The 12201-nt window shown below is 42.8% G+C and overlaps 1 protein-coding gene across 3 annotated transcripts in view; it reads left to right on the plus strand.

Annotated features, from left to right (window-relative positions):
- The first annotated feature begins 424 nt into the window (after window positions 1-424).
- The window catches only part of LOC117876773 (cytosolic phospholipase A2 beta-like), a 28515-nt gene continuing 16738 nt past the window's right edge, over window positions 425-12201 (plus strand). Inside the window, exons 1-10 of one of the 3 annotated variants that reach the window (XM_034769139.1) lie at window positions 425-507; window positions 985-1116; window positions 1727-1767; window positions 5419-5461; window positions 6943-7006; window positions 7474-7601; window positions 7736-7846; window positions 9091-9128; window positions 10114-10249; window positions 11219-11355. In XM_034769139.1, coding sequence (XP_034625030.1) covers window positions 1051-1116; window positions 1727-1767; window positions 5419-5461; window positions 6943-7006; window positions 7474-7601; window positions 7736-7846; window positions 9091-9128; window positions 10114-10249; window positions 11219-11355 — 764 coding nt within the window. In that variant the 5' untranslated portion in view covers window positions 425-507; window positions 985-1050. Of the gene's footprint in view, window positions 508-984; window positions 1117-1726; window positions 1768-5418; window positions 5462-5489; window positions 7007-7473; window positions 7602-7735; window positions 7847-9090; window positions 9129-10113; window positions 10250-11218; window positions 11356-12201 lie in introns of those variants that run through there. The other 2 variants (XM_034769140.1, XM_034769138.1) reach the window with 2 other exon arrangements.

Below are 12201 nucleotides of genomic sequence, written 5' to 3' on the forward strand. Positions count from 1 at the left end.
CTTGTGCTCCAGGACATAAGCTAACTTCTAATGGGGCTAGAAAGATAATTTCTGTGTGGGCAGGTTATTTAATAACTGTGTACTGTAGGGTTTTTTGTACCTTCCTCTGAAGCATCAGGTACTAGCCAGTGTCAGAGACAGATATTGGATGGAGCACAGCTCTGTGGTATCATCCATCCATCCATCCATCCATCCATCCATCCATCCATCCATCCATCCATCTCTCTCTCTCCCCTTCTCTAGAATAGACAATTTCTCTTTTCTCCCCAAAGCCTGCTAGGTAATGTCATTCATGTCTGCTTCTAAGACTGAAACAAGTTTTAAATATTTGATATAAAATACTGGCATGTCATTTCTTTTTCTTTTGCAGTCACTGTATCTGATTGCTACGTGAGCCTGTGGCTGCCAACAGCTTCAAATAAAAAGGTCAAGACCAAAACCATCAAGAAAACTGAGGACCCTGTCTGGAATGAGACCTTTTACTTCAGGATCCAGAATGAGGTCAAGGTAGTTAAGACAATGAGAATTCATCCTTATGAAGAGTCCAGAGGCTTCACTTTAAATCCTGCTGATCAAACAGAGTAGACAAATTAGGGAAATGCTCTTGAGACCGAATTCCAAAGAGCTGATTGTGCAGAGTAAAATAGACATCAGGTGATTTATTTGAGACAATCTTGGTTATGGAGAAGCTGAAATCATTGGTCCTTGAATTGGGTGACAGCAAAGGCTCTCCAGAGAGGAACCATTTCCCCCATCACAGGATACAATAGATGATTGAAAAGACATTGACTGAATCATTATGCACCAGTTTCTTGGAATTTAGTTAATGACTGAGTTCCACATTGCTAGGCTCGTGAAGGAATGCACTGCCTCCTTTGTTCTTCTCTTCTCTCAGCTGAAAGATAATGTAACAAAGATTACTTAAATTTTTGTCTCTTTTAAGTAGGGTATAGAATTCTTACACATCTTCCCTTCTGCTTCCAGAATATCCTAGAATTGACAGTGTATGATGATGATTCACTCACCAAAGATGACGCACAATTCACTGTTATGTTTGATGTTGCTAAAGTCAGGCCTGGAGAGGTAGCCTATGAGATATTCTCTTTGAAATCAGAGGTAAGAACTGAAATTTGAGGAGAGCAGATCCTGATGTTGCTGTCTCATCTGCTTCTCGTACTGACCTGGCTTTGGCTTTACACGAGCTGATACCGTTGTCCTGTTTCATTAAATGTTTGTTAGCAATGGCAGCAAAAATCTCTTTTCATAGATCCAGAAAAAAACATTTATTCTCTGTTATGCCATCATCTTTGTGAGAGGCTAAAAAATGTTGACAACTTGTTATCATTTAGGCCTGTCCAAAGTGCTATTTATCTTATGTGGTCCAAATCAATAGCTTTCTACCCTTTGACTTAATTTTACTCTCCCCATGCTCAAATGCTTCTCTAAAAATGTGAAAAATTGGTGAAAAAAACTGAGGAAAACTCATACATTTCCTAAATGACACAATTATTTCAGGGGGAGAGGGATTTGTTTTGCCAGGTTCTGTGGGTTTCCTTTCATTTGATTCTCATTTTCATTGGCCAGCAGTAAAGGGAAGCATAATCTGATAACATCTCTGATAGTCCAAGGGTCTGGTTGAAGAGATTTGTCCAGAAAGTAAAGCTAGGATAGTTCTGGTCTGAATGGGTTGATACCACAGATGCTTATTGTTCCTTTTTCTTTTCAGAAACAGGAGTCTCTGGAAGTAGAATTCAAGATGGAGAAAATGTGAGTAAAAAGTCCAAAGTTGTAGGCCCTTGAGTGGTATGTGTAGACTGGTAAGGTGCTAATAACAAATTCACAACAAGGATCAACATGAATGTAATATTGGAAATGTATCCTCCTCCTCCTCCATTTAAAAACAAAAGAAGAGGAGAGTTGAGATTACAGTTTTACTGCTTAACTTTGTTTTATTTTTACCTCATTATTCCAACACACATTGACTCCATTTATCTGTTTTGTACACCTATTGCAGGTGTTTCTAGTGGACAGAGGTCTGTCCTCAGTCCAGTACTATTCAGTATTTTTATCAATGATCTAGGTGAAAACAGAAAATTATTGCTGATAAGATTTGCAGAGGACACAAAAATAGGTTGAATGGTAAATAACATCGGGATAAGTCAGTTTATAGAAACCAATTTGCATTGCATGGTAAGGTGGACTCTTTTGAACAAGATGTATTTTAATACAGCCAGAGGCAAGGTCTAGAGTAAAGAATGTAGATCACACTTACAAGATGAGAGAGGGTATCCTGGATTGCAGTGGCACTGAAAAAGATTTAGGAGTAATGGTATAACTACCATGAGCTCCCAGTGCGATGTTGTAGCTAAAATGGGATTATGAGATATTTGGATGTATAAAATAAGGAGAATATCAAGTAGGGAGGTGGTGGTATGCATTAGTGAGACCACTGGTGGAATAATGCATCCAGTTCTGGTGACCACATTGCAAAGAGAATGTTGAAAAATTGGAAATGGTTTAGAAAACAGCTACAAGAGTGATTAGAAAAGAATGGAATGAAAAAGAATGGAAAACATGCCTTATGATAAGAGACTTTAAGAACTATTTAGTTTTATCTATGAGAAAGTTAAGAGGTGACATAAGCATCTTCTGCAAGTACCTACATAAGGAAGAGATCTCTGATAATATATGGCTCTATAATCCAGCAGAAAAAAACATAACGAGAAAGCTGAAGCTAGACAAATTCAGACTAGAAATAAGATAAATTTTTTTGACAATGAGAGTAACTGACCATTGGAACAATTTCTCCATCATGCAGTCTTTAAATTCAGATTGTATGTTTTCCCCAGAGATATGCTATAACTCAAACAGAAGTTGTAGGCTTGCTGCAGGAATCATTAGGTGAAATTCTATGACCTTTGTTATGTAGGAGGTCAGACTAAATCATTATAATGATCTCTTCTGGCCTAAAAATCTATGTATCTATGAAAACACTTATGCCTGTGCTTACTTTACTGTGAAATCAGAGTGTCTGAGATTTCCTTCCCCAGACCTAAAGAAGAACTCTGTGTAGCTCAAAAGCTTGTGTGTGTCACCAACAGAAGTTGGTCCAATAAAAGCTATTACCTCACCCACCTTGTCTCTCTCAAATCCTGGGACCAACACAGCAAACTTGCTTTATTACAACTGCCATGAGCAATCCCATTGATTTCAGTGGTCTCACTGACTTTACTACGAAGTGTAGTCTCATTGATTTACTCACAGTAATAAACAAACACATGCATAAGTGTTTGCAGGATCGAGGCCTTAGACTGTAAGCTCTCTGGGGCAAAGATTGTCTTTTATTATTGCTTGTCTGTATAGTGCCTAGCACAATGGGATCCTGATCCTTGTTCAGGATTCCTAGATGACCATGATGTAAATAATCTGGAGTAGTCAGACGGGATATTTCCTCCCATTTTAAAGCATTGCATAATTTGTATTTATAGTGGTTTTTGCTTTCCTCTTATGGATCATGTGATGGCTTCCAGTACAGTTAATCACAAATCAGGTTGATCTGAGGCAAAGACATTTGTGGCTTCCATAGCACTTGGTTTCAAGTTGGGACGGTTCATTATAGCTCATCTGACCCTAGGCCTGAGTGCCACAGGAGAACACGAGAACCCTGGGGTGGGCTCCACCTGCTCCCATGAGATTGGAGTGAGCCTGTATGTTGCACTGAGCGTAGGTCGTTAGGCTGCCAACTGGTGAGATATGGCAGAACAGCTGAGCAACCAGTCCAATGCCAAAGCTGCTCAGATGAATACCTCTCCCACCATATCATGCTACAGGCAGGATATGAATCTAGATGGACCAGGACCAATGTTCCCTGTAAACTGCACACATGTGCAGCTGTGTGGTAATCTTGTATAAGTTGCACAGGTCAGAAACCATGCAACTCATGTCTCCTCTGTGTGGCCCAGCAGGATGTGGTATGGCCCCTTAATAACCTGCTCCGCTCACCCCCAGGACAGGGTGTGTGCAGTCCCACCTCCCCACTGCAGAGTGGTGGAAGTGCTCCTGGTCTCCATGCTCCCCTGGCCGGAAGGAGGTGGCGGTGCTGGGATGCCCCTTGTGCAGGAGCTCAGTGAGGGGCCTGGCTGGGCTCTGTGGTGCCAGCGCAGGGCAGGGCTGCCCAGAGGATTCAGGGGGCCCAGGGCAAAGTAATTTCAGGGGCCCCTTCCATAAAAAAAGTTGCAATACTATAGAATACTAAATTCTTGTGGGGGCCCCTGCAGGGCCTGGGGCCTGGGGCAAATTGCCCCACTTGCCCCACCTCCCCCGCCCCGGGCGGCCCTGGCTCAGGGCACTGGCAGCTCCGGAGGTGTGGCCTGATGCGGCCAAGGCATTGTCCCCGGTTCTCCTTGCCTGGCAGTTGGTTTCCAGTGCTGCAGTGGTTGCTGCTGTAGAGAGGCAACAGGGGAAGGAGTTGTGGCCAGGCGCCTTCCTGGGATTGCCCAGCGGGGGGGCCTCAAAACCTCAGCCTGGGACAGGTGCAGTCTGACACATCCCATATCCTGCACAGACCCCTGGCTGGGCTACTGCTGATGCAGAGTGGATGGCTGCAGGGACTAGTTTGTGATACTGGGAGTAGCCACCCTGGGGCAGTGTCCCCTGTACAACCCCCTCCCCCACCACATATGTGCACACACACCTCTACATCCCCTACCCCATGCACACACAATCACCTTACACATCCCTACATCCCCGGTGCGCACACAATGACCTCATCTGTCTTTCTGTCTCTCACACACTCACACATACCCCCTGTACACTCCTCCTCACACCCTGCACACAATCCTCACTTAAATAAAAATGTAAGCTTACCCAAGGACAAATATGTGCTCAGTGTAGTCTGTAGCCCCTGTAGTATATATACTCTAAATAAATAAAAAAGGTAGAGGGAACATTGACCTGGGCACCAGTCTAGGTGGTCTGCTCTGTTATGGACTGTCTTGGTCCTGCTAGTGAAGGCAGGGGGCTGGACTCGATGACCTTTCAAGGTCCCTTCCAGTTCTAGGAGATGGGATAGCTCCATTAATTATTATAATTATTATAATTATTAATTATTTATCCCAAGAGGAAGTTTTAAACTTCAGTTGTTAGTTTTTGTATTAGGTTTTTTTTTATTTTTGGTTTCTCAATGTGATAGCAGTTGTGTCTCTCTATTGTCTAACTTTGTAAAGTTTTGCTTAATCTGCTTAGTGAGTGCCCATATTTCTGTTCCATATGTTAGGGCTTTCAGAATACATTAGTGTTTTGCAGTAATTTTTAAGCAGGGAAGCCATTTGTTCTTAACTGTACAGTGACAAGTGCTCATTTGAAAAAAATCCTTCAACTCAATAAAATTGGTTTGATTTTTTGGTTCTGTTTTTTCAGTCCTGGTCCTCCTGAGAAGCTCATTACAAACGGTGTCCTAGTAGTAAGTTTAAATTTGACTTTTCCTTTGTTCCTTCCCTTTGTGTCTTCCCTTCATTGTTTCTTTTCCCTGTGCCAGAAAATCCTTTTTTGTACTTTATACAGAGGAAATAAGTCAAAATGATAGGTAGTAGCATGGGTTTGAAAGAAAAAAAGAAATGAAGTAGGGATTCCCATCCGGTGTGTTTTCAGCATTGCATTCTCCATGCACAAATAAATATTCCAAAACATGTATGACATCCTGGCAAGTTGATGGGAAAACTATCATTGACTTAAATTAATTTAGGATTTTGTCCCATATATGGTTTGTAAAGGCAGCAGTGACCCAGATCAGCAGGGTTTCCTAGACAGTGTTTCTTTCTAGATCTGCTAGAAAGTCTTCACCATGAGAGCCTTTATTCTGTTTACTTTGGGTCATGTGTAGCATCACAAGGGTAGGGAGGGTGCAAATATTTTTTCTTGCCCTCTTCAAAGGCCACCCACAATGTGACTGAGGCATGTAGGTACTGTGCATTGGCAATAGCCTTAAGTGGGGTGGAGTGAAGGTGAGGCTGTTTCCTGTAGCAACCTGCATGGAACTTGGAGGGAGGAGCACAGGTTGCAGGAGGGAAGAGTTTGGAGGAGGCACCTGGAAGACTCTCGGCATGCACGTGTTTGGAATGCTAGCCGCAGTTGCAGCCTCTCTTAATAAACGGCCAATTTAGTTTTACAAGCTTGGAGTCTCTCATGTTATTACTCAGCAGGTGTTACATGAAACATTGCCAATCCTCCTGGGCCATGCCTCCCAACAGTCTTGGATTTCGCAGGGATCTCACTTTGACCCTCAAAGCCCCTCTTGCTTGAAGGCCACTTTGCCCCAATCCCTTCATTTGATGGCATGTGACATGGTGCACTGGCTCACAGCACCAGTCAGGGTTGGCCCGTTTGCCTCTCCGTGTCCATCTACGAGAGGTGGATGGGCCAAACCTGAGTGGCACTGCGTCCCACTTTCGCTACTTTGGACTGCTGAAAGGTATGCCCTTGGCTGGCCCAGTGCCTAGGGAGCACAAACCGCACCCTACCAAGTAGTGGAAGAGCTGCTGGCAGCGTACACTCCTCAGGAACCTCTCCTTACAACTACCAATCCCGGGTTGTCTTTTGAAGTAATGTTTTATCCCTTTCCCCTCCATTTCCTGAATAAGGAGTAAGACTTCTGGCCATAAATTTTCCAGCCATGCTGTCTGAATGTGCTTTTGTTAATGATTTAGTATAAGTTGTCCTTGAAATGTCCCAAGGAGCTACAGTAGCATTAACAATGCATTAGAGATCAATTGGAATAAATTATAGGGAAGATAGTTGAAGTAACCTCGATCAGGAACAGTGGGAAGCTGACATACATGCTCTGATTATGATACAAACTGCACAAGAACCCATCAGCTGTCCATGTCTTCACCCCCATTAGTAGATTTCTTTATCATCCATTCTTTCACTGATTGTCACTCACAGTCTCGTGAAGTTTGCTGCTTAGAAGTTCAGGTGGACAAGGAGGAAAATAAAAAGTATTTGAAAGGTGAGTCCATTTCTTGGGTAGGGTAGCAGGCAACAAAATCTACCCTTTTAGTAACCTGCTATTTCCAGCTGCAGACACATTACATCACAGTGAGGACTGTTTCTAAATAGCCCTTTGAATGACAATAAAATATGGTGCAATGAAAATCTCTGAGCTGCCTTTCTCAGCCTCGATCCTCTTTCAATTTTAACTGTTAACTTTAAGGAAAAGGGATAGAGTTACCAAGGTGGCACATGCTTTTATGGGTGGGAAAAAGGGGGAGGGGATCCCCCCAAGTCAACAGTGGGAAGGCCAATATATCTCAAATTTCCTTTTGTTGAATGAGAATACTGGCTACTGGCCATTTTTGGTTGGCTGCTGAAGGGTTGTGTGAAAGATGTAAACTGCACAGAAGGAAGTGTGCCACCTTTGTTGGTTGTTGTACTCCGGAGTCAGTCATGTTCCCTGTATAAATCTATTTTCTCTAGAGAATAAAAATGTTGTGCTTACGGTGGATGCATCATATGAAGGAACACAGAAAACCACTACGGACTCGGATATTTTCCGCTTTCACTGCATAAAGAGTTGGGAGCCAATACTAAAAGCCAGGCTGCAGGTAATATCCTCTCTTCGTTATCCTTTGTTACAACTCTCCCACCCATTTACAGTGGATCAGAGCTGCTCAGTTGTTCAACAGATTTGAAATGTTTCCTGCTTCCAGATAAAACAGTTAAGTTCCCCTTCCCCCAGTGTGTTTCAGATACAGAAGAGAATAAAGACAATTCAGATGACTCCTTAACAATACCCTTGACATTACTTGCTGTGGGACAGAAAGTGAAAGTAGGCCTTCCTGTAGAAAAGGTGAGTGCGTCGTCATTTACATTGACTTTTGCTGAAGGGAGCAAAGATAAAGGTCGGTTGAATGAATAAAGGAAAATAACTGTTAAGCATTATAGCAATTGGTAATCTGTTTAATTTATCAATAAACTAGTGGGGTGGACAGGAAGCTGGGATAAAACTAGCAGGTTATTGAGGCTTCATAGATTCTATGCTGTCTTGGAGAGTTCACTGTCTTTAGAGTAGTGACGTTTTATTGGTCTGAGCACTGTTGGGACATCCCTTTATGAAGATGATGAATATGGGTGGGTGGGTGTGCCCAAAACTAAGTTTCCTGAACAGCAAGAGTAGCAGTGCTCTCCGGCCAGCTGGATATTTTTTAATCTTAATCTAAAAATGTTTGGCTGATTGACATTTGTGGACATCATCCCTGGAGCTGGCTAACTGCTCCTCCAGTTCTAATAGACGAGGCAGAGCTAGAGGAGCGCCAATCCAACCATCTCCTCTTACTCAAGGCCGGCGCAACCCATTAGGCGACCCAGGCGGCATTTTGGGGCGGGACCTTCCGCCGCCTAGGGCGTCAGAAAAGCTGGCGGCACTCCTGCTCTTACTCTGCCAGTGGGGACTGTGCTTCCTCTTCCAAACCTCATGGCAAGCTTGGGGTGAGGCTACGGAGTGAAGAAATCAATCCCTCAGGAGCCTTTCTCCCAGGGAGAAGGGAAAATGAAAATCTTTCTGACTCACTCTGGATCCCCCATCCCTAGAAGTCTCAGTGTTCCCTTCTTCAGCAGGCCCTGACTTCTCCTTTCTTACCGTTAGCAGCCTTTTGATGGGACCTAGTGATTTATATCCCTTCTCCCTCTGCCTGGTCTTCAGTGGACTGGCTGGCCCCCTTCCTCCAACATTTGTCTTGGTGGGAGGGGAAGCCTGGTACTGCTGCTCAGGCTGGCGTGCTGATCCACCACTCCATTTGGGCATCCACAGGGAGGCGGGTGGCCTATCCCACTCATTCAGCAGTGGAACCAGAAACAATGCTGTCATTTCCACTGCTGCTGAAACTTTAGGCTGCCTAGAACATCTGTTGGGGGCAATAGGCTTATTTACTCCCCTTCTCCTTCCCAAGGATAACAGAGGAGGAGGGTGGGAAGCCATTCATCTCCGAAGACACGGAGATTGGGGAGTTAAAAACCATCCCTCTCACTAAACCACCATTGTTCATTTATTGAAATCTTACCCGTCTTTTTAATATTGTAATTCTTTGCTTTTAGGGTACAAAGTTGGAGCTGCAGGTCCAAGTAAATGATTGGTAAGAAATCCTCTTTCTCCATAATGTTCTTATTGCTTCTTGGGGCAGCTAATTCTAAAGCACTTGAGAGGCAATTCTTGACTTAATCCTAAGTAACACACACAAGTCAGTTCAATAAGTCACTGTAGTAGAGCCACTGGAAGAGGGACCACAATATAGTAAACATCCTTGGGGAAAATCACAACATAAATGAACACCATGACATTAAGTGAGAAAGGCGAATTTGAAAACTGAGGAACCTAGTTGCAAAGGCCCTAAAGTGAATGAGAAAATTAAAATCCTTAGTCTCAGCATGGAGCCTTCTTAAACATACCACAGCAGAGTCAGAGAAGCAGGAAAGCACTAGAAAAAACGGATAGCATTTAAAAAGCAAGGTTCAAGAGGTTATTCAAGGCAAATAGCTATCTTCCAAAAAAAGAAATCCAGCCCAAGTGAAGTCAATAGAAAGGAGCACTAACTAGGGAAAATAAAATGTTAGGATGCACGAAGAACAGAAAATACAGAACATAGTATATTACAATACCATCAATCAATCATGCAGCCTCGCATGGAATCCTGTGTTTGGTTCCGGTCACCATAACTCAGAAAAGATGCATAGCAGATATAGCAGGGGTGCCGGTGTCAAAGCTAATTAGAGGCATGAAGAGATTTCTCTCCAGCTTAGCTATCTTTCAATGACTGAAATACCAGATATGCTTGGAGAATAAGCTTGTTGTCAGGCTGGTCCTGCCAGATATGTGCTGAAATTCCATTCATCTCACTGGACTTTCTAGTGAAAAACATAGAAAGGTTTTCAAGACAATGCAAAAGCGTGAAGAGGCTAATGTCAGGTGTTTGCTCTGAGGCTGTGGGACTGGTTTGTGTGTCTGTAAATCTGAATGATGAATCATGATTCTTTATAGAACTTAGTTGCTGAAAATGTATGTTTAAATTTTAAGAAGCTGATCTGGGCCTGTGTGATTACATATCATTATGTATGTTCCAGCCCAGAAAGTCTAGATGTGCGTTTAGGGTACAATCTGTGTGAAGAGGAGCAAGATTTCTTACAGAAAAGGAAGAAGGTGGTTGCTAGTGCCTTGAAAAAGGTTCTTCAGCTGAGGAGAGATCTGCATGAGCATGAGGTTTGTGAGTCAGTCAGTCCTGTGACTGGGGTGAGGTTATGGGAGAGGAAAATATATTTCAGATATGGTGAGTCTGAATCTGTGCGGTTCCCAGGGAATTTCATCTTCAGCCCTTCTATGTTGCAGGCAAATCCATTGATTTTAATGGAGCTGGAACAGAACCCCAAAGTGCCGTATTTAAAAATGATTAAGGATCTTGGAATTATGCACACTGAGTAGTATTTAAAAATGCTGCCTTGTATGTCCAGCTTTAATATTAGAGCTGGCCGAAAATGGGAAGTGTAGTCCAGCCAGGGACCCTGGTCCATAGAGGAGAATGGGGGCATGAGGCCCCAGAAATTCAACTCCCATAAGACATCCTGCCTGCACTTCTGAATTGAAATTTTTCTGGTTTTGATTTTTCATAAAAAAATCTTGTTATTCCACAGTATCTGCTTTGCTGCTAAGAACCAGGATGAATTTTGAATTTAACACTTCCCTTTCTAGATGTGTTTTTGTTAGAGTTAAGTAAATAATTAATAAAGAATTATTTCATTTGATGAATGTATTGTTTCCCTCCCTCCTCCGCACCTCTTGCTCTTACCTCACTAAGCAGACCATGATTTCCTTGAATTCTTTCATTATTAGATCTTTTAAAAATGTTCTTGATGCTAAGGGACAACTTCTTATCTAGTATAAATCATCACAGTGCCACTGATAATGGGTGAGGAGAAGGAGGAGACTTTGCATGTTTATTCAAAATTTTAAACTTTTCTAGGGTTCAGTTGAGACTAATGGAACCCACATACCTTTTGAGGTTCACTCCTCACTAACATCAATGAATAAGATGACTCTCCTGAGGACTGACTAAACATTGGCTCTATTTAAGCTTTCTCCGAGAATATCCGCTGACTCCAACCCCAGATCTTCAGTTGTCTTTTCTGGGTAGGCAGGTAGCTAAATGTTAAGGTTAATGTTTGTTTTCAACAGATCCCAGTGATTGCTGTCATGGCAACAGGAGGAAGTGTCAGGGCAATGTCAGCAATGTATGGCCACCTCTTAGGTCTCCAGAAGCTGAATCTCTTGGACTGTGCTACCTATCTCACTGGTACTTCTGGCTCAACATGGTGAGGACAAGAGAGGGGCTTTATTTTTAATTACAGCTCCAGAATGGCTGTGACTCTGACATTTCAGTGCAGTGACAAATGCTTGTAACTTGTTTAGATCCTTCGTGTTCTTGAATGCTCCTAGTCCATTGCTAAAACTTGGAGTTGGCTTTTAAAACAATTTCAGTTTAGGACTGCTAAATCTCTCCAAGTTTTGTCTCTTTTCCCCCCTCTCTTCTAAAAGAACACAAATCATTGTAGAAAGCCTTAGGAGGTTCTACTTGCCCTCACATAGAGATACTCTCTGCTTTTCCCCATCACTTTTGTATATTCCCAGCCTAAGGCTATGGTTACACTACGGCCAGATTGATGCACCAACGGTTGATGCACTGGGGGTCAATTTAGTGGGTCTAGTGAAGACCCGCTAAATCGACTGCAGATCGCTCTCTGGTCAACCCTGGTACTACACCTGGAACGAGAAGAGTAAGTTAAGTCGACGAGAGAGTGTCTCCCATCGACCCAGTGTAGTGTAGACACTGCAGTAAATCAGCCTAAACTAAATTGACTCCAGCTATGTTATTCTCGTATCTGGAGTTGTGTAACTGAGGTCGACTTACCACGATAGCGTAGACATTGCCTAAGTCATGTATATAAACAGAGGCTTCCAATCCTGGCTCTGCCACTGACTCTTTGGTGAATTTGGGGAAGTCACTTAGGATTGGAGCTGACCACAGGATGACAGTTCTGTTTTGCAGAAACTTTTCAGGTTTTGAAATTTGGTGTCATTCTGTGCTGGAACAAAGCAAAACTTTTTGATGATTTTTGTGAAAATGGAATTATATTGAAATGTCTGTTTTTGGATTGAAA

Source organism: Trachemys scripta, chromosome 4 (genome assembly GCF_013100865.1).
Source record: "Trachemys scripta elegans isolate TJP31775 chromosome 4, CAS_Tse_1.0, whole genome shotgun sequence".
Lineage (NCBI taxonomy): Eukaryota > Metazoa > Chordata > Testudines > Emydidae > Trachemys > Trachemys scripta.